The sequence below is a fragment of the Dromiciops gliroides genome, chromosome 2 (genome assembly GCF_019393635.1).
Source record: "Dromiciops gliroides isolate mDroGli1 chromosome 2, mDroGli1.pri, whole genome shotgun sequence".
NCBI lineage: Eukaryota > Metazoa > Chordata > Mammalia > Microbiotheria > Microbiotheriidae > Dromiciops > Dromiciops gliroides.
Genome location: NC_057862.1, coordinates 491,774,642 through 491,797,406, shown reverse-complemented (window position 1 = coordinate 491,797,406; position 22,765 = coordinate 491,774,642). Strand labels below are relative to the sequence as shown.

General features: G+C 39.1%; 1 protein-coding gene across 4 annotated transcripts in view; it reads left to right on the top strand.

Moving 5' to 3' along the window:
* ASAP2 (ArfGAP with SH3 domain, ankyrin repeat and PH domain 2) overlaps positions 1-22,765 on the top strand; it is a 290,308-nt gene that overhangs the window by 174,484 nt on the left and 93,059 nt on the right. For 2 of the 4 annotated variants that reach the window (XM_043983860.1, XM_043983859.1), the window contains exons 8-12: positions 8,523-8,598; positions 9,421-9,507; positions 10,932-10,940; positions 19,198-19,301; positions 19,396-19,465. In XM_043983860.1, the coding sequence (XP_043839795.1) occupies positions 8,523-8,598; positions 9,421-9,507; positions 10,932-10,940; positions 19,198-19,301; positions 19,396-19,465 (346 nt within the window). The remainder of the gene's footprint in view (positions 1-8,522; positions 8,599-9,420; positions 9,508-10,931; positions 10,941-19,197; positions 19,302-19,395; positions 19,466-22,765) is intronic. The other 2 variants (XM_043983863.1, XM_043983858.1) reach the window with 1 other exon arrangement.

Sequence of the window (22,765 nt, the reverse complement as noted above, 5' to 3'; positions counted from 1 at the left end):
GTGGAGCCCTTAAAGGTAATAGAGGCCAGATCCTGCTGTAAAATTTGGGAAAATAATGTGGGACTGTCTACAAATCCCTGTGGGAGTCTAGTCCAGGTCCACTGTCTATTTTTCCAGGTAAAAGCAAATAAATATTGGAAGTCCTCATGTACTGGTATGGAGAAAAAGGCAGAGCAAAGGTCTACCACTGTGAAACATGTAGATTCATAGGGAATTGAGGAAATTATCATAGCCGGATTTGCGACTATAGAATGTCTAGGAATAACATAATTATTAATCGCTCTAAGATCTTGCACAAAGCGATAAACAGGTTTACCATCTGGCCCAGGCTTGGGTTTTTTAACTGGCAAAATGGGAGTATTGCATGGAGAGTGATGACATGGAATAATAATACCCTGGCTTTTCAAAGCCTCAATTATAGGGGTGATCCCTTCTATTGCTTCCCTAGACAATGGATACTGTGGAATGGAGGGGGGTGGTCCCCCCTTAACTTTAAAGGTAACAGGCATGGCAGACTTAAGGAGCCCCACCTCATTAGGGGATGAGGCCCATAAAGACTCAGGAATGTCAGAGGGGATTTTGGATACCTCCCCTGCTGTTCCTTGAGCTTCTGTAAGTAAAATTGGTAATAAATGAACAGTATCCTCTGGCAATTGTAAGGAGACAGCCCCATCTGGAGCACAAGATATGGTTGCTCTAAGCTTGCAAAGGAGATCACGACCTAATAAATTTACAGGGGCATCAGGCATGAGTAAAAATGAATGTTCCACTGTTAAGGGCCCCATAGATACCATGCGAGGATTCAATTTTGCCACTCTCTGGCTCTTTCCTGAGACTCCCACTACATTCAAAAATCCTACAGGTCTACACCCAGCATCTGGTTTGCTTACTAATACTGATTTAGAGGCTCCTGTGTCTAGCAGACAATCATAATAAGTCTCCCCCACTTTTAAGGTGACATGTGGTTCATTACTCTGGGGAGGTGAATGGACTGGCACAAGTGCATTCAAAAAATCTGGATCTGGGAATATATGGCTTTCATTATCTATGTTCCATTCCTCCCCAAGACACCATCATTCCTGTGTCCTCTTCTGAGGGGGGTCTTGGTTACCATTATTCTGGTACTGCCTTTCTGTATTCCTCCAAAAAGATCTATTTCTATTTTGATTTCGCCTGTAATTAGAATTAGAATTTCTTCTCCAAGTCCTACATTCTCTCAATTCATGCCCCTCCTTACGACAGTAACAACACACCTTAGTGTCCTTGTTCCGGTGTCCACATGGCTGACTAGGAATCGCTGGTGCCAGAATGCTCTGTTTAGGGTGATCTGGATCTTCCTCACGTGAGTCAAAGACATAATTTGCAAGTTCCTTAATTCTATCTACTGAGAGATTTCTCCAGTCTGGACATTGTTTCAGAAAGTATCTGCGTATTTCTGGCAGTGAATTATAAACAAATGTGTTGAGAATGATACAGGAATCTCTTAAATCTACTGGATCCAATCTGGTGTACTGTCTAGCGGCCTCACAAAGTCTATCATAAAATCTGTTTGGTCTTTCATTAGCCTCCTGAGGTAGGCTTAAAAATTTCTGCCAGTTTTCCGGTTTTCTAGAGCAAGATTCCATTCCCTTCAGAAGTGTTTCTCTAGCATCTTTTAATCTTTGGAAATCCCTATCATCATTATAATTCCACTCTGGATCCTTTAGAGGCCATTCCACATCGGCCTTACCTTTCGCAACAAGGGCATTTCCTGCTGAGATAATATCTGTAATCTCAGTTGGGGACAGTAAAGTTTCCAAAAGGCAAGTAACATCAGCCCAACTGGGTTGATATGCATTAAATATAGTCCTTAACTGTGAAATTACAGTGTTTGGATTTTTCTCAAAACTAGGGATGATTGATTTCCATGCGCTCAAGTCACTTGGTCTAAAGGGGCTATATTTTCTGACTTGAATTGGCACTCCCTTCTTACTATGTTCTATAGCTTCCTGCAGAGGGAGTAGTTTCTGCTGATCTGATTCTGAACTTGGATCATCTCTAGTAGAAACAGCCATTTTGAGGTCTCTCTCCATATGTGAGAGTTTCCCCCACATCATAACAATGATAATAACAAAAACAATGATAATAACAAAAACAAAAAAAAAACAACAAAAAAAAATAAAATCCTTAGTCGTATGAACTATGGATGTGGTATTAAAAGGTATTTCAATTGCAGGCATAAAATTTCTACTTATATTAAACGTATTTTCCCAAAGATTCTCACGTATACTATTATACAAAAAACTTTTTGCTGCCTGAATGAGGAAAAAACCAATAATGTTATGAAGGACCATTGAATAAACTATTCCTCTAAGTCGGGATGTTATGCTGTCCCAATACATTCCGATGAGAAAAATCAAAGGGATGGTAGAATATTCGAGCATCTTGCCCTTTAAACTGGGCTGGCTTTTCTGTTTAAAGCAAGACTTTTAGAGGCTTAAAGTCTTTAAGGGAGATTAGACAAAGGGAAAGTCCGCGGGGGGGGGGGGGGGGGGGGGGTATTTGGAAAATCCACCGAATTAGCCGGCTTATGGCCAAACTAGGGAGGGTGGGAGGGTCCTTAAGGTCCCTTCGGGGTCGCCAAACTGTGAGATTTAAAATTGGATATTAGATCATAAATCTCCCCTACTTAACCCTTCCCTTAATTCATCTCCCAGACTAGTAAATGGAAGAAGCTTCTGGTTTTCTAGATAGAGCCTTTATTGTATATAAGGTGTTGTTGATTAGAAGGATAGGAAAACAGAAATACAGTACAAATCGTCTTAAATCTAGGCTGTCTATATTCCTTATAAAAACTCACCAAACCGATTTAGGCCACCTTTGGAGTGAGTCAGACCGTCTGTGCCGCGCCGCCCGGAGTCCCGCCAAGCCGGCAAAAAAAAGGCTACTCCCGTTCTCTCCACCCCGGAAGTCAAAAAAACCCGGCAGGCAGTCTGACATGCGCAGCAGGCGGACTGTACCCCGGCAGGCAGTCTGACATGCGCAGCAGGCAGACTGTTCATCTCCTCCCCAAAAGGGTGGTCCTTGAAAAACTGGCGTCTTTCACTTATCCTAACCGACTGTTAAAAACTTTCATATTTTACCACAAAAAGATGAATTTCTGTTTCATTGGTGTTTATTAGATATTAAATGATGATAGCACCGATGGTGTGACATTAGATTAAAATGTAAGGGGCAGCTAGGTGCACAGTGGTTAGAGCACCGGCCCTGGAGTCAGGAGGACCTGAGTTCAAATGTAGCCTCAGACACTTAACACTTACTGGCTGTGTGACCTTGGGCAAGGCACTTAACCCAATTGCCTCACCAAAACAAAACAAAAAAGATTAAAATGTAGTTTTTAAGTTACTGTCCTATGAAATCTGCCATAATCAGTGTGACTAGCATGCTCAACTGCATATAAAAAGAATGAGAGCTTGATATTTGCCTTTTCAAAGTTTTTTCCATTTCTAAAATTTAATCAAGGTTAAATAGCACAAAGAGGTATGAGAAGTGATTTTACTTAGGTGGAGAACTCCAAGTTTGAGAAACAAACTAATCTGAGCATAGAAAACATTAGTACCCTGGAGCACATTTAAAACAAAACAATTTCACATAAACCTCTACTCTTAGCTTCAGGTTAACCGCCATTATGCTTCTTCATTTTTCCCCTTTTCTCTTTGCATGGTGAAATTTAGGAAGTGAATCTCTTCATTGTTAAAATTTTATTTCTTGGGTTATTCTGGATTTTCCTATATTTTATTTGCCCAACTGGTGATTTAAGTAGCAACAAGGCTTCTCTTTTTGGTTGGTTGAATGAGAAAGTTGACCTCTTACGGGCATAATTTTATTTCAGTGTTTATCTCTTTTTTTTTTTTTTTTTTAGTGAGGCAATTGGGGTTAAGTGACTTGCCCAGGGTCACACAGCTAGTAAGTGTTAAGTGTCTGAGGTCGGATTTGAACTCAGGTCCTCCTGACTCCAGGGCCGGTGCTCTATCCACTGTGCCACCTAGCGGCCCCCTCAGTATTTTTTACAAAACAAATTATTTCATCAGTGTGGACACTGAGATGGATTGTAGCTCTCTCCATGGTTTCATGAGTTCTTGGGAAAAAAAAAATCTTTCTTTTTGTGTGTGTGTGTGTCCAACCTACTAATGATGAACCTTTCTGGACTTATTATCTAGATTGATCAGCACATGTAGACCTTTGCCAGACTTGCAAATAATAACAATAATAGCATTTACATAGTACCTTAGGGTTTGTAAAGTACTTTACAAATGTTTTCTCAATTTATCTTCACAATAACTCTGGGAGGTAAGATAATAATTATACCCATTTTACAGATGATGAAATTGAGGCAGAATCTAGGGTAACACAGCTAATAAGTGTCTTAGGCCAAATTTGAATTTTGGTCTTCCTGACTCCATAACTACATTGTTCCTTTGAACTACCTTGAAGCCTTTCCAACCTTCTAGGAGCTGGCATTGCTTTTGAAAGTCCATTTCTGTACCATGATGAGGCATTGGGGATGTGCGTTAGTACAGGATAAACTCACTGACCTTTTAAAAAGGCAGACCTCACATTGTCTGAATGTGTATGTGTGTGTGTGTATTCATTATGCCCTCCAAAGCCATCTAGGGGAACTGAACATTTTTTAGAACAAAATATAGAAGGCCTAATGATTCTACAAAAGAAGAAAAGTGACCCATAGCACATCCTTTCTTATGTACATAAATGTTATATCAGTCTTACATGTAGGTGGGGACTTGAGGTAAACTGAGAGGAAAATATTCTGCTCTGGATCAGTAATAAAGTATCCCCCATCATCATGATTATTTCTAGTCCCTTTCTGTCTTTAGAGACATTTGCAATTCCAAATTATATTCAAACCATCATAGACTATATAACTCAGTGGCCTTTACTGAATTTTGGATGTCTACTTTCTCAAGAAATCTAGAATTAGGGATGATTTTCTTTTTAAATAAAAAGGGATTGGGTACTATGGGGCAGTAGATTTTCAGGAAAGTTTGAGAATTGATCCTGAGGACATAAAAAATGGAAGAACTAAGAACTTGATTCAGGAGGTCAGGAAATATTTAGAGTAGGAAAAAAAACAGTGTTTATGATGTTAAGCATTTTTTTGGATGGAAGATTAGAATAATGCCAATAGTTTAGCCCACTGGAATCTTGGAGAGTACTTGAAACTTTTGAGTGGCAATGCTGGTTAAATTCCGCACACTTTTTGTAAACACACACCAGGAACTGGTGGTCACCTCCATTTTGTAGATAATAAAACCGAAGTTCACCAAAGTTATAGTGACTTGGTCTTGTATTAATCAGTAAGCATTTATTTAGTGCCTTCTGTGTGTCAGGGATTATGGTACGCCCTGGGGATAATAAGACAAACATGAAATAAACCCTCACTAAAGTAATCTATAGTCTGCTGGGGGGAAGAATTAGGTACCTATTATATAAGCATATACAAAGTAAATTCAAGGTAATTCTGGGGGGGAGGAGGAAGTTACAAGCTAGTGTAAAGGGGGGGCATTTACATACCTAGTGAATATTAGAGTTGAGATTCCAAATCAAGTCTAGCATTCTATTGACTTTATTAATAGAAACAGCAAGATTGCACAGTGCCGGAGTCAGGAAGACTAAATGTCATGATCCAGATGTGTGATCTTGGGGGGCAAGTCAGTTAACTTCTGTTTGCCTTAGTTTCCTCAAGTATTAAACTGGGGTAAATAATAGCACCTATCTTACAGGGTTGTTGTCAGTATCAAATGAGATAATAATTGTAAAGTGCTTAGCACAATGCCTAGCACGTTGTGAGTATTATATCAGTGTTAGCTGCTGCTACAATAATAATTATTATCAATATTTATTAATAATTATTATTATTTTGTCGAGCTGTTTGTTAATGATCCTGACAATGACCACATTTTTTAAAAAAACAAACACTGTGAGGAAGTGGCTTTAGCTTAACTCTACTAGATAATATTCTTGCAGGACCTCCTCATGATCAAGAGGGTTGCTAGGTTGCAAGGATTCTTGGAGCTCTACTTTCCCCAGGGATATTTCTGCACTGGGGTTACCGGAGGTTGAAATTGGTCTATTATTGGTTAGTTATTAACTCATACCCATAATTCCCTTAAACTTGGAACTTCTAGCCAAAGGGTGAAACACACTTTCCAACTTCTGCACTCTTGACACTGTAGTCCTAAAGATTGACATGTGAGGTTTATAGTAGCTGATCCCCATGGCCATTAATGATTAGCTTCTGATTACTTATAACTCACAGGCTGTGTTTTCTTTTTCCTTTTCTCCTTCCTGGCCTTCTTTGTTTTTCACAACCTCATATATTTGTGGTGCTTGATTTGTGGAAGAAGGCATCTTGATGCAGGGTTAGGAAGTGTGAAGAGATATGCATCTTCTGCCCCAAAGTGCTTCTGCCTGAGATCCTCTTTGGAAGGCAATTTCCCCAAGAGCCAATACAGAAGCATTTTATGTAAGATTCTTATTCCTTTGGTCCCCTCATTTGATATGCACACTTTTTTTAATTTTAGAACCAGTGCTGAATATCTTAACTCCATTAAAATATCCACCATCACTACCTCCCTCTGAACATCATCTTCTCTTCCTATTCTAGTTTGCAAATTGTTTTTCTCATAACACCCCTTTGAACCACGTAGTAAAGATTTATTATTTTCATTTTACAAATGGGGAAATTGTAGCAAAGGTGGATTAGAGTGATCTGTTCTAGGTCCTCACGCGAACCCTTGTCCCATGGCTCTGAGGGCAGGTAGGTGGTGCCTTAGTGCACAGAGTGGCAGGCCTGCAGTAAGGAAAACTCATCTTCATGAGTTCAAATCTGGCTTCAGACATTTTCTAGCTCTGTGACCCTGGGCAAGTCACTTAACCTTGTGGCCTCGGTTTCCTTATCTACAAAATGAACTGGAGAAGGAAATGGCAAACCACTCCACATCTTTGCTGAGAAAACCCCAAATGGGATCATGAAGACTCAAAAATGACTAAACGGGGGCAGCTAGGTGGCTCAGTGGATAGAGCACCGGCCCTGGATTCAGGAAGACCCAGGTTCAAATCCTGCCTCAGACACTTAATAATTACTAGCTGTGTGACCCTGGGCAAGTCATTTAACCCCAATTGCTTCACCCCCCCCAAAAAAATGACTAAACAACTCCTGGCTCTGAGTCCAGCATTCTCACCACTTCAAAATACTACTTAAATACTATTTCAAGGATCTGTTATTTGGTTTGGTCTTGAAGACTGCTTCCAGGGCAGCCAGGTGGTGGAGTTCCTGGATTCAGGAGGACCTCAGTTCAAATTCCACCTCAGACATTTGACACTTACTAGCTTTGTGACCCTGGGCAAGTCACTTAACCCTCATTGCCCCTCCAAAAAGGAAAAAAAATTATAAAGACTACTTCCCTTGGGGCAGATCAATCTTCTATTCATCTCTTCTTTAAGTATATGGTCCTTGTGAATTTGTGTAACCAAAAATTCAGCCTGCATGTGCTTAGCTAGGCTTTTCCTCTGACTGTACACATGCTAGTCTATCTCCAAGATGGTACTGGCTCTTGCTCTGATGCAGAATGTGTCAGAGTTTGTGTTCCATTGGCACCATCTCAGAGAACTCAGAGTCACCTCTATGCCATGATGAAACATCGACACTAGCAGAGAGAAATTCATGTTGTTGTTGTTATTTTAATAGCCTCCTCCTTCTAGATGTTTCCATTTGTCTTTCATGAACTATTTGTTATAAGTGCTGTACCTATGAACATTATTTCTGATTGTCTTTTTTTAATGATTAATATCCTTAGACATTTCACTGTTTGCTGAGCCCAAGTTTCCTATTTTCTTTGGCTCAGCTTGGGATTCTTGGGTGGTATTTCTCTATTCTTCACTAATTTCCAGTTTCTTACTCATTTCCTCCCCTTCTTCCTTATCAATATAGTCCACTCTCTCCCAATAAAAATCTCTAGTTTTTATTCTTCCTTTCCTTTCCTGTCTCTTGTGTTCTTTCCTCATCTCCCAGTTCTTCCTCTTTTCCCCGAGTCATACTTTTGGGGTTTACGTTCTTTCACATCTGGAGATCAACCAACTGGAAGCTTATGGTTATTAATCCTTCATAGCCACTTTTTCTGTAGAGTCATATTTCCCAACGTATCTTGCAGGGAAAGAAGACATTCAGTAGTAGCAAAAATAATAAAAATAAAATATTTTCTTTTCAAGCTTTTAATATAGCTTCTCAGAATCAGGAAAATAGATTTTGTTTGCCTAACCTAATTTTGGAAGTGCCTCTTAATTCTCATTTACTCAAAATTTTGAGGCCCTTTTCATCTTTTTTATTGCCTTGTAATTATAAGAACCTTAAACCCTTTCCTATCGAAATAGCTTTTTTCTCCTTTTAGTATTAGCCTTGAAGATCCAACTAAATTGTCTTTTCTCTTGTGAATCAGTCTTTTTTGCTTCTTTTTTCTTTTCAGTTTCTTCCAAGATGGACTAAAAGCTGTTGAAACCCTCAAACCCTCCATTGAAACTCTTTCAACAGATCTTCACATAGTAAGATGTTACCTCCTACATTTGTGTGAAAAGCTATTATTTTATTTTTTTAAATAAAAATATTTTATTATTTTCCAGTTACATGTAGAGATAGCTTTCAACGTTTGTTTATATAAGATTTCCAATTTCAAATTTTTCTCCCTCCCTCCCCCCCTCCCCTAGACAGCAGGTAATCTGATATAGGTTATATATATGTATATATACAATAACATCAAACACATTTCTGCATTAGTCATGTTATATAAGAAGAATCAGCAAAAAAGAAAAACCTCAAAAAAGAAAAACAACAGCACCAAAACCAAAAGAAATAGTGTGATCCAATCAGCATCCATATTCCACAGTTCCTTTTTTTCTGGATGAAAAGTTTTTATTTTAAATAAGTATTTTTACTTTGAATGTTGTCACTCTGTGTTTTCAAATTTCCATACTATTCTATTAGAAACCCCTTAAAAATTGTTTTTTATTATGCTGGATTGAACAAAAAAATGAGCATTTCCATATACAATGTAGAACATAAAGTGATGATAATATATGAAATTGCACATTTCTATTCCATGCAACTTGCTTTTTCTTTTAGAATATATCATAAATTCAATATATTATTTTCAAAGCTATGCTATTTGTTAATGTCAAGCGATTTTCTTCTAACACTACTTAATAGGCTTGCCAATTTCTTCATAGTCCTACTTAATGCCTATCCTTGATTTGGTTGTTTGGAATAACTTAACTAATTAAGGAATACATATTCTTGTATAATGAACAGTAGTAGCTTTTTGGCTTTCTTCATTTTAACCCAAGTTTTGCCTTTTCCATTTAATTTAGATCAAACAGGCCCAGGATGAAGAAAGGAAGCAGTTAATACAGCTACGAGATATTTTAAAATCAGCACTCCAGGTCGAACAAAAAGAGGTGAGGGGATTTAATTTTGTAGGATCTATGACTCTCTTGGTTTATTTCTAAATATCTTTGAGAAGGGGGGCAGGTAGATGGCACAGTAGATAAAGCACCAGCCCTGGATTCAGGAGGATCTGAGTTCAAATGTGACCCCAGACACTTGACACTTTCTAGTTGTTTGACCCTGGGCAAGTCACTTAACCCTCATTGCCCCGCACCCCTCCCCCCCAAAAAAAGACATCTAAATAGCTTTGAGAAACAGGGTAGTATATTGCAAAGATCACTGGGGGGAAAAAAAGAAAAGCTCACTGGTTTTGGAGTCACTGAACCTAGTTTCACATTATAGTTCTCTTATTTACTACTTATGTGTTCTTGAGCACTTTGGTTTCTTCACCTGTAAATTGGAGGAGGTTGGAATAGGTAAGCTTGATGCTTCCTTCTAGCTCTTCCAGCCCATGATTCTTAAAACATTATTATAAAATCAGTCATGTTGCTGCTTAAGGTCTTGATGGTTAGCACACCAACCTTGAGGCTACACAATACCAAAATTACTGTTTTCTTCTTTCAATTTAATCCAAGTCTTAGTTCAGTGTGAAAAAAGTTAGTAAGACTTCTGTTTGCTACCTTGTGGATTCAGTAGTACCTTGTAAAATCTCTTCTGTGTATCACCTACACAGGCAATGGGCCCAAGAATTGTTCCTGGTGGCTCCGCCTTTTTATAACATTGTGCTGTGTCACATGGGAAAATATTTTTTTATTTATGCTGATTATTTTCTGGGCTAAAATGTTAATATTTTCATCTTTTTCCTCCTTATACACGTAAGAAATATAAACCCAAAATGTAAAAAGGGTTTTTAAAAAGACTTGTGTCTTCCAAGGGAAGACTCAGAATGGCTGAGAAACTAAAGTCTCTCCTAAATAATATGTTTAGAGGGGAGGTATCATAGTATGGTGGAAAGGATATTAAGCATAAGAGTTTGGCTTTTTAGTGTTGGCATTAAGCTTAGACAAGTCACTTAACTGTTCCATTCTTTATTTTTCTTATCTGTCAAGTGAGGCCTGTGTTGTAAGGTCTTTTCCAGCTCTGATTTCCTATGAAAAGTGATATCACTCTGTTAACCTACCAAAACTCAGAACTTAGTACTAGTTGGACTTGATTTTTAAGGTATTTCTAAAGACAGTTTTTATAATAAAGCCCAGTGCAGTGTCATTAAGATGTCACCTTTCCAAAAATATGCTGTTCTTTAACTTTATGTGTCTGTTTGCTTTGCACTATAGGAAATGTTTTAAGATGTGCCTAATAGATGTTAGAAAACAGGTTCATGTTAAGATGCTAATTTAGTAGTAAGTGTTAAGATTTTGTGTTTTACATTCTTGTCCTATAACTGAATATTGTTATTTTTTTCTCCTGAAAATGCATTTGCCTTTTGTGACCGAAGTCTAGGAGAGTAAGTAGTTTAGAATTCTTTAAATTGAAGTACTTTGCATGTTCCTTTCTTGAACATCAAGAAACTGGATTTCCCCCATCCCCCACCCCCTTACTATTTGGGGGGTAGAAGTAGCTTAAATCTGTGACCCTTTATTTCCTTTTATATCTGCATAATCTTGAATAGAGGACAGAGATTCTTGATTCTCCCACTTCACCATAAACAGTGAAATTGATGTCCCTTTTGCCACCAGAAACTTCCAGAGCTCATCATTTGTCATTTTAAGTTGCCTACTCAAAATGCAGCCTGGAACACTGCCATTTTCCTTCTGGTGTTGAAAATAAATTAAATCCAGTTCCTTGGTTTAGCTACTTAGTGAAGTTTCCTGGATTTTTTTGTCCATTGTGTATGGAAATGTGTATTTTCCTGGCTTCAGTGCACTGCCGAGCTATCCTTGTAAACATTCACAGGAAGAACTGTATTTTTGTGAATGAGTTAATGTGTATTTTTGTCTTGGTGATCAGTCTTTCTACAGTGCAAATTCCTCTGTGAATTGTTTTCAGTCACCATTTAGAAGAGAGGCTGGGTTGTGCTTATTAGCCTTGTTTGGTTCAGTGTATTAGTACTTTGGGACCCTCTGTGGAGCATCATTCAAGGAGATTGGGCTTCAGGAACAAAACTCATGACTTTGTCTTCTAGTTCTTGTGCCCCATATGCTGATATCTCATGAATGGTTTCAGTGACTACGTCTCATTTTGCCCCCGTTTATTTATATTTGCACTATTTCCCTCCTCACATTGTTTGTGTGGGAAATTCAGCTATGAGTGTTTTTGGTTTTGTTTCTAAATTTGGGAAGAGTGCTAAGATCATACCTACCTCCTGCATTCCTTTACACCCCCACTGCTGCCACCCAGATTAGGCTCTTACCTCCTTATGCCTAGGTTATTGGCCCTCCCACCACTCCCACCCTACCCCTTTCCTATCTATCTTTCATAACGTTCCCAGATTAACCTTTCTGAAACAATTTTCATTAGGTTGCCTCCTTACTTAAAAAACTTCCTTAGTTCCTCACTGCCTACCCAACAAAGCCATTATACAAAGCTCAGCTTGGCATTCTCAGTGCCCTTCACAACCTACCTTTGTAGCATCACCTCACACTATACACCTTGGGTACTGGCTAGAGGTGTCAAACATATACACCTTAAGTGTGACCCCAACAAAATTGAAATGTAATTGGGAAATATTTAACACTATAATTAAAAATATGATAAAATGTAAATAACAGTGCATTTGAAAACTAAGTCAATATGCTGTCCCCATGGATCCTTATGACTCAGTGGCCCTTGACACCATTGTTCTAAGTGGGCTGGACAATATATTTACCATCCTCAAAACACAATTCAGGCTTTTTTTCTTTGCATTTTTGCTTGTTTCATTCCACATGCCTGAGTCTTCTTCCTCTGTCAAAGCCTGTTAAATTAGTCCTCTTTGAAGATCTAGCTCTAATCCTAACCTTCTCAGACCAAATGAGCTTATATATGTAAAGCACTTTGTATATCATCAAGCTCTCTATAAATGTTACCTGTTATTCTCCATGAAACCTTCCAAGTGATTGGTCTCTCTTTTCATTAATATATTCTAATTTTCATTTTACGTGTCTCTGTCCGTGTCTTATGACTCCTACTAGATTATAAATTCCTTGTTGACAGTTACCATGTCTTATTCATCTTTGCATCTTCCCCAGGCCATAGCACAGTGCAAAGCACTTAATAAATGGTTGTGGAAATATTTTTTTTAAAAAACAAAACAATGGTTTCCTCACAGCCTCCAAAATATAGGTTATTGTGCTGTTCCAATTCCAACATCACAAGTAAGCAGGAAAAAAAAAGCAAAAGAATTTGGGGTGTGGGAAAAATCAGGACAAAAATGTACATTGGAAATGAACTGTTGAGGCCAGGGAAGAAGCCTCTAGTATCCCAGAGTGGCTGTTCAGTGAGTTATTAGGAATGGGTGAGAGAAGCTTTTGTTTTTGGATGGAAGATTGAGCACAGATAAGAAAAGCACCAAGTTAAAAAAAACACGCCACCACCAAGGCAGAGCCAACTCAGAGGTTTATCAGCCCTCTGGGCACAGTGCAAGGTCTGTGTTTGCTTTGCTTGAGTACTGTTAGGAGGTTTGGAAGCATGGGACTGTTTTCACATTGCTTGCTATTTCTAGCTTTGCAGAGAAGCATAAAAAATTTACCAGCACATTCACCCTATCTTCATGTTTATTTTAATTTTTTCCCTGGTCCATATGCCCTAGTGAGCACATAGATAGTCAAATAAATATTTCTTACTACAGCTGTCTGCCTCCTTTTCCAAATGACTATGTGCCAATATTGAACCTGTCAGCTCCACTGTTGCTGGGGTTGGTGGTTTTGTAAATTGTACCTTGAATTGCTTCTCAGTGTTCTAACAATTGAAAATAGTTGATAATACAAGCAGTGGGTGATAGGCAATTGTTTGGAAGATAAATGTTACAGATTTTAAAATTAGCTTCCTGACTAGGAAGTTGAATTTCCCCATCTCTCTACCTCTAATCACAAAGTAAACTTAGCTTCATTATTATTATTTAGATTCTGATTCCTTTTGGTTGTTTTTTCCTATTTCACCCCTCATTGTTTGGAGTATGTAAAGCAGATTGAACAAGAATATTACTTGACATGCAGCCATGATTGATGACTTTGACCCGGGTGGTGTAGAGTGGAGTTGTGGATAAAAATACTGCAAAAGTAGGATGAAGTTAGATCATAAAGAGCTTTAAATGCCAAGCAGAGGACTCTCTATTTGATACTAGAGGTAAAAGGAAACCAAAGAAGTGTAGTAGGAAAATCATTTTGGCCACTGAGTGGAAGATGGCTTAAAATGGGGAGAAACTGAAGTCAGGAAACCAATATGGAAGCTGTGGGTCCAAGTAAGAGGTGATGAGGGCCTAAGTGAAAATAATGGGATAGACAAGAGTCCAGTTTTGAACATTTTAAGTTTGAGATACTTGCAAGACATCAAGGTTTAAACATCCTCTGGATAATTGGAGATCTAGAACTGGAGCTTGGGAAAGAGACTAGGGCTGGATAGTCTAGGGGTCATCTGCATAACCACAAAAATTAAACCCACGAAGCCTGCTATGGTCACCAATTAAGAGAGTTCAGAGAGAGAAAAGGGCCCAGGACAGAACCTTGGGGGACACCCACAAGAAGGGGTTGCAATATGGATGATGCTCCAACAGAAGAGCATGAGGCATGGTTAGGCAAGTACAAGGAGAACGTAGAGAACATTATTTTTTTAAGTATATATAGGAGATCTGTTACCAGCTTCTTAAATACCTAGTCATACTGGTTTTACAACTATATTTTAATATAATTGGTTTCCTTTGTGACTCAGTGCATTTCATTTTATGCATTTAAAAACATTATTTAGAGAAGGGGTCACTCAAGATCACTTTGACCATAACAGATTACTAGACTCCTTAAGTAAAGAGACCGTTGCCTTGTTTCATGATCCTATTTCCTAGAATTGTGTGTCAGGAAATTAAAATTTGGGTCTTATGGAAAGATGGAATGTCTGTAGAAAGGAATACGGAAAGGAAAGTATGTGGCAATTTATTTTATCACACAGAAAGGAAGGTAATCTTGGTACAATTCCAGGTTACATTAGACCCCTTCAACAGGAATAATTAGGAGGAAGAGAGATTTAGAGTTCTGTGGGCTAAATCCTGCTCTACTTACTTAAAACAATTAAAATTTTTAAAAGATAGTTTGACCTCATTCAGTGTAATTATTTATAAATTGTCACCCCTATGGAACTCTTTGAAAGGAGATACTTTATGTGTACCTAGCTCAGTGACTTACTTTTTAATGAATTCAATAAATATAAGGTTTAAAATAGAAAAAATTATGTTGACTTGCTCCTTAATTTTTGTCCTTAGGGATCATTGTAGTGAGATGAATGAATTTTTCTAGACCTATTCAGAAGTTCTATAAGTGATGCCAGTTAATATCTTTAACATGTATATATTTATCAGTACTGAGTTATGTGAAGTCACCACTTATTTTTGTGGGTTTTTTGCTGTTGTTAAATCAATAGGCTCACTTCTTGAATATTTGATTTATCCTTTTGACAGATTTCTTTTTAGGCATTCTTAGAAAACTGTTTAGGTGAACATCATTTTTCCATGCCCCTTTCAGTGCACGTATTCCCAGTTGTACTTGATAGGACTTGTCCTAATTTTCAGTTTCAGAGATGGTGGGTACCAGAGAGCCAGGGGCCAAGCCCATTTCTTGGAAAAGTAGGTTTGTCCTTTCAATCAGAAACGTGATTACTAGACAAACTCTCCATAGAAATGGAGATGGTTCTTTCTAGTTTGATTCTCCTTGTTCAGGGTATGTCATCAGATGATAAATTTACTGACTTTATGTCTAGGACAGCTATTGCTTAAGCAAAATTTAAATTCCAAGATGAAGAGAATATTTTTCTTTATGCTTGTCCTGTGTAGTGGTGTTGGGATGATTTGTAGAGTCAGTAAGGGGAGGTAGGGGGGTTGCTGAGATTGAACAGTATCCAAAGGGTGATAGGACCTTACATGCATAGAACCAAGGGATATTTTTAAATGCTTATTAGAGGAATATTCAATGTCCAGTTGACCTTTATCTATCTCCAGGTGCATCTAATATATCTTTATTTGCATGCCTGTGCATAATGTCTCTGAACTGTAACATCTTACTCGGCTACCTCTTGCAAGTTTTCCCCTTGTATGTTTGAAAGAGTGTTGGACTATGAGTTGGGAGATCTGTATTCCAACCATCTCTCCAGCAATTAATACCTGTGTGAATCTTGGCAAGGTGCTTAATCTCTCTGAGTCTCAGTCCTCATCAGTAAAATGGAGTAGTAATGTTCACACTACCTACCCCATAGGGTTAGCATGTGAAACATGTTCTGTAAACTTTAAAGCGATATAGAAGTATAAGCTAATGAGAGGCAGGATGGTATAGTGGCTAGAGAGCTAGCCTTTAATCTGGTGGACCCAGCTTCAAATCTTGCCTCTGACACAAACAGGCTGTGCATCCACAGGCAAGGCATTTAACCAGTAGCCAAAACAACCTTCTTTTTCTTTTTCTTTTCTTTTTTTTTTTGTGGGGCAGTGAGGGTTAAGTGACTTGCCCAGGGTCACACAGCTAGTAAGTGTCAAGTGTCTGAGGCCAAATTTGAACTCAGGTCCTCCTGAATCCAGGGCCGGTGCTTTATCCACTGTACCACCTAGCTGCCCCGGCCAACAACTTTCTAAGGGTATGATTTACAAAGTAGGGGCAGATCTGCATTGGTAGCCCCTCTTTAAGAGTGTCTACTGATGAAATTACAAGTCTCATCTAAAAAGAAGAACCCTAAAATTAGAAATATAAGTTGTTATCTTCTCCACCACTACTACCCTTCTGGTTCTCTGGGTAAATTGATCATGTAGTAATTTAACACTCATCTTTCTCTTCTGCTTTCCCCACATCCAAGTCATTAGTCCGTCTAGTCAACAAGTGTGTGTTTGGTGATTACTCTGTGCTAGGGGCAAGGGATACAATGAAAGGCAAAAATAGTCCTTGCCTTCAGGAAGGTTACATTCTAGTGGGGAGGGGGACATATGTAAATAGCTCGGTTCAAAATCTGAAAGGAGAAGTTATTAGCAGCTTGGGGACAGGGCAGGAAAGGCCTCCTGGAGAAAATAGAATTTGAACTAAGTTTTGAATGAATCCAAGGCAACTTAAGAGTTGGAGATGAAGGGAGAAATTATTCCAGGCATGGGGAACAGCTTGTGTAAGGCATGGTACCAAGAGATGGAGAGTTGTATGAGAGGAACGGCAAGTAGACTAGACCAGGATAGTTGGATCATAGAATTTATAGAGAGGAGGAAAGTATAAGAAGACTGGCAAGGTAGAAATGGGCTAGATTATGAAGAACCTCAATGCCAGAGGGAAGGATGTGACATAAGTCAGACCTATGATTTAGGGAACTCACTCTGTTAACTGAGTGAGGGGGCAGGAACACTAACCAGAAACCACTGCAGCAGTCTAGGGGTGAGGTGATCAGACCTGCACCCAGTTTGTGTGTGTGGAGAGGAGATCCTAGAGGAGCAATCTGCTACATAGTGGGAGGGGATGAAATCAAGGGTACACGTAGAGGGCTCAGCTTTGGTAAGGACAGGGGCCAGCCGCTTCATTGGCGACGGTAGTGGAGGAGGAGATAGTGAAGGAGGGTGTCTGAATGATGTAAAATGTGGTGAAGGGGAGAACTTGGAGCTCTCAGGAATGGCCTCAGATATTCCTGGTGAAGTATGATGCAGGCTCTTTGGCTGAGAGGGTAGGGAGAAGGAAGGAGTGCTGTGAAAGACTTGAGGAGAGATAGCATTTAGAACATCTGCTTTCGAGAGTAGAATAGGCAGTTGGGTTGGGAGGAATAGAATGTTAGCTCTGCTGCAGAGCGGGCTCAATTGAGAGTAGATGACATAAATTTGTAGTGTCCATAGTCAGCAGAATTTAGTGATTTCTTCCCCTCCATTTATCAACATGAGAGTAAGAGCTTAGGAGGTGGAGTGTGAGAAAGCCATCTAGCTTTGGGGATTGGTGTGGAGTAATCAGAAGTAGGACAGGGGGAGCAGGGGATATGAGAGATGGGGATCCTGTAGAATTACCAAATTCTGCCACTTATTTCAACACAACCTCTTGAAGCTGTGTGGAGGCCTCTACTTTCCAGGCACATCTCTCCCCACACTAGTCTGCCCTCTACACAGCAACCAACATATTTATTAGACACTTACCTTCTTCAAAACATAAAATGACTCCTTTAGTGCCTTTGGATTAAATCCAATCCCAGCCTGTTATGCAGAACCTCTTGTCAATTCCTTAACACTTCCTTCTATGGCTTCCATCAAGATTCATTTTGCTAGCAACAGCCTCTTCCTATTTCTCTGTGCATTACACATTTAATTCATCCTCCTTGGAATGTCCTCTGCTCTCCTTTCTTCCAATCTATATTTTCATTTTCAAAATTCACCTCCAGAACTTACCTTCTGTGACTAACCCAATGTGATTCTGTTCACTCCTCTACTAGGTGCCCTCAGGTATTTATATACTCAGTATGTTTGTGTTAATTTATACTATTTCATTTGAGCTTCACAGCAACCCTATGAGGTAGGTACTGTGATTCCCATTTAGCAGTGAATTGAATATTGAATGCTAGCCCATAAAGAGCCCTTCAGTTGTACTTAAGGTCTATTTTTTCTGTTTTCTTATATAGTTGGGCAGTTCACACATCATTCATACTGGTCTTGCAATCTAGTAAAACTTAGAGGTGGCTTTTTTTCCCCTCACATGGTCAGTTGTCTAGCCATACCTTTATTCTAGATGTATACAGGTGATTTGGGGAACCCAAGTGTTGTATTTTTATAGTGAGCTCTTACTTGATGCTGAATCATCAGCAATGGTAAAATAGGAAGAAATCACTTAATTGTTCTGACTGGGGACATTGCAAGTTTATGTCATCTCCTCTTAACTGGGCCAGCTCTACATCAGGGTTAACATTCTATTCCTTCCAAACTGATTCTCTATCCTACTCCCCAAAGCAGCTTTTCTAAACCTTGTCTGTATTCAGTTAAATGAAACACAAAACTCTAGTTTGATTTCTAGTGTAAACTGAAATTCCTCACCCAGATTCTCCATTTACCCAGTGGATAGAACTTCAATATTGTTAAAAGGTACTTGTTCAGTCACCTAAAATAAACCTACATTCAGTACTGTTGATTTTGAGGGTTTTTGACTTGTACAAGTGGGGCAGGTGTGGGGAAAAACTGAGATAGGAAACAAAATGAAAGTCTGTGCTCAGGGGCCTCAGACAAACCTTAGTAGTCTACATTCTGTGACATCTACATCAGTAATTGGCCAGGAAGGTTTGGGGGTGCTCTTTTCATCCCACATCCCCTGTTGTGTCAAGTAGTTCTCAGAGGTTCTTCTGTGTCTCCGAATGAGCTGCCATCTTCCTTTACTAGTAAAGAACATGAAATAAAATACCTTTGGTCTGAATTGGTATGTTATGGGGTAAGAAGGAAAAGTTATTTGCTTTTGTAGAGAGACTGTCCAATTAAAAAAAAATTAATTGGGCACAAATTAAAATTGATGAAGGGGCTACAATACAAGATTTCTAAGGTCTCTTTTGGTATTAATTACCTATTAATCAATGGTTACTTCACCGTTCTTTAGGATTCCCAAATTCGGCAAAGTACAACCTATAGTTTACACCAGCCTCAGGGAAATAAAGAACATGGGACTGAAAGGAATGGTAATCTCTACAAAAAAAGTGATGGGTGAGTTCTAGTATTTTGCAAAAATTGAATTTTTGTGATTTTTATACCATTTACATTAAATTTGAAATTATTTTTGTGTTCTTTTTAAAAACAGGATCAGAAAAGTATGGCAAAAAAGAAAATGCTCCGTTAAAAATGGTTTTCTGACAATATCCCATGGTACCGTAAGTACTTACACCCCACCAAAAATTTTATATTCTCTCATATAAGCATATATTTGTATGTTCTATCAGGCTGAAATATGTTAGCGGGTTTTGGGTTTTTTTGCATGACTTGTATTTTTTAAAACTGAGGGGCAACATGGTGTAGGGAGGGGCTAGAGAACTAGCTTCAGAATCAGGAAGACCTGAATTCAAGCCTTGCCTTTGGCTCATACTAGCTGTATGACCCTGGACAAGTCACTTAACCTCTCAGTGTTTCAGATAGCTCTCTAAAATGAACTTATAAAATAATAATAATGCTAACAATAATAATAACTAACACTTATATAATGCCTAGTGTAGACTAGACATTGTGTTAAGCATTTTACAAATACTATTTCATTTGAGCTTCACAGCAACCCTGTGAGGTGTAGGTACTATTATTCCCATTTAGCCGATGAGAAAACTGAGCAAATTGCAGTTATTTGCCCAGAGTCATACAGGTAGTTAGTGTCTGAAGCCAGATTTGAACTCCAGTATTCCTCACTCCAGATGCAGCATTCTTATCCATTGTGCCACTTAGATGCATCAGAGTCACTATAGATCTGCCTTGGTAGAATGAGTATCCCAAATGGGAGTTCCCTATACCAGTGACGTCATGGGTACAAACAAAAAATGGGTAGGACTTCACTGTTGAGGCATAAAAGATTCATTGGATTTTCTTCCCATTTTTAGTGTGCAATGACATCTGAGCAGCTGAAGTTCCTTTTTCCAGTGAAAGGGAAACATGCAGTCAATTAGATCTATTTTCATGTAGTATTTCATGGTGACTTAGAGAGGAAGGCCAGTTATGGCTGCCTTAGCACAGCAGGATTCATCAGTCAATAAGGCAGCACTGTCTCAGGGTGATACTTAAACATGGTTTTTTGAGGAAGTCCATTTATGGTAGAGATAACCCATAGAGGATTCTGGTTAGGAGATGCCGGTAGCCCCAGGGCTCTGTAGAAATAGCACATAGGGTCAAATTATCCTAATGTATGGACCCAAGGTGATTGTTCCTTGATTGAGGTGGTAAGTGGCCTTGATGGCATAAGTTCCTTGCCTCATAGTCTACAGAGGGAGCTGTCCATCAGCTGCCCCTCTTCCTGACAAGTTCCTGGGCTGAAATATGGCAAGTTTCTCAACATGGGCGACACCTCTACTTTGTTCTGAGATCTTGTCCTTTTTTCCTAATTTTTCCTGTGATTGTTTCATAATAAAGTACCCCCTTTGGTGGGAGGGGAGGAAAATTTTCTTTTAAGTTGTTAAGACTGTGGAAATCTTCACCAGAGGAAAAGAGTGCTATGAATGCTGTGTTATCAACTCAGGTGCACCAAGTATACTGTGCACAACCCAGATCAGATCCTTGCCTTCCCCATACTCGCTTTATCTCCAACTTTCCCAGAGATAGATGGATAGATAGATAGATAGATCTATCAATTAGTTGATCACAGAAAGTACCTCAGAAACCATGTAGTTCAAACTGTACCTGAACAAGAATCCTGTCTATAGCTAGCATTTATAGCATACCTAACAAGTGGTGCGGCAACCTTGGATTCAAGGACTTAACCAAAGGGCAACCCACTGCCTCCTGAAGCAGCCCATTTCACTTTGGGATAGCTCTAGAGATTAGAAAATTATTTGGTTTCTCTAGCTAATTCTGCTATTAAATCCTGTATAGGTAGACAATTTTGAGGGCAGGAGAGAAGCAGAGATTTTCTGTTTTGGTCCAGTAGACAATGTATAGAGGTATAAGTATGTATCTGTGTATACACTGAAGGAATGAATTCATTAGAGCCTTGTTTATGCTTCTCTTCTCATATCTGTTTATTTGAACTAAAGTTTACTGAATTGGGGCAGCTAGGTGGCGCAGTGGATAAAGCACAGGCCCTGGAGTCAGGAGTACTTGAGTTCAAATCCGGCCTCAGACACTTAACACTTACTAGCTGTGTGACCTTGGGCAAGTCACTTAACCCCAATTGCCTCACTTTAAAAAAAAAAAAGATCATCATATAAAGTTTACTGAATTCTACAGAGAGCCTTTCAGAGAATAATAACATGCTCTAATTTCACACCTATTTGGAGAGTATTGATTCTTGCCCATTCAGCACCTTCATATAATTATGAAGGATATAATCAAGGCTCTGGATCTTAGTTTAAGCTAATAAATAATTATCCTTTCACAACACACGTCAAGACAAGGCCCTGAATTGTGTGAGTATACTGATTGTCCTCTTCTTCTAGGTATGCGAGTTTTTTTAGACATCACTGCCCTTTGCTTGAGTTTCCCTTCAGAGGATGGTTTAGATTCCTTTAAAATTTGATGTGATGCCCCAGTTTCTAGCTGCTCACATAAATGTAACCAACATCACTAGGAAGCTGACAACTTGGCTTGTCATACAACTTGCATTTTTAATTAGCACTTTGTCTTTATAGGGGAAATACTCTCTAGGGATTCCCCTACTCTGTGAACATGTGGCCCCTCAGTGGATTTGGTCGGGAGCTCTGGCTGCGCCTCTAGCAGCTTCTGGATAGGACAGATTGAGCCAGCCATGGCATGCCAAAGATGAGAAAGCAGATTGTGAGTTCTTCGTTACGATCTCTGTCTGATTCCTTCTCTGCGAGGAGAAATGAAGAGGATAATCTGACAATCCCCTTGACAGTCACTGAATTCTTTTTCTTCCTTCCCTGAAAGTGTGTCTCCCTCACCCAGAAACTCATCTCCCTTCTCCATTCGCTATTTTATGTAGTCAGACATTGCAGGTTCAAGTCAATCAATTCTGGAGAAGAGAGTCTTGGAGCTTTTGGATTTTGGGGGTTTGGGTTTTGGGTTTTTTTTAATCATGTGTATGTGTATTACACATCTAATGTTTCCTACGTGTATTAATTTGCAATCAGGAAAAAGGACTCTTTTCCAGTGCAGCTGTCTAAATAGGCACCCAGGAGTAGGATCTAGTACACAGCTGCAAACCAGTTCTTTAAGAGAAGGAATCAGAAACTATATTTGTGATGCTGGGGGGTGGGGAAGGGGAGCCCTTTCTTGGAAGCTGACAAGTAACTTAGATTTAAACAATTAGTTTCACTCACCTCCCCCCAACTAGCTGGGGGATAATGGTGTCCACCAGTATATATTCAAGCCCAAATTTGGGGTTCCCTGTTGACTAACTAAGGCTAATAATTCTGCTTTCCCCATGCTGGTAAGAAGTGATCCTTGGCCTCTTTTGTAGTTACCATACAACTTTGCTCTAGGGTCAGATAACTGTCATTACTCGCTGTTGTTAGTTT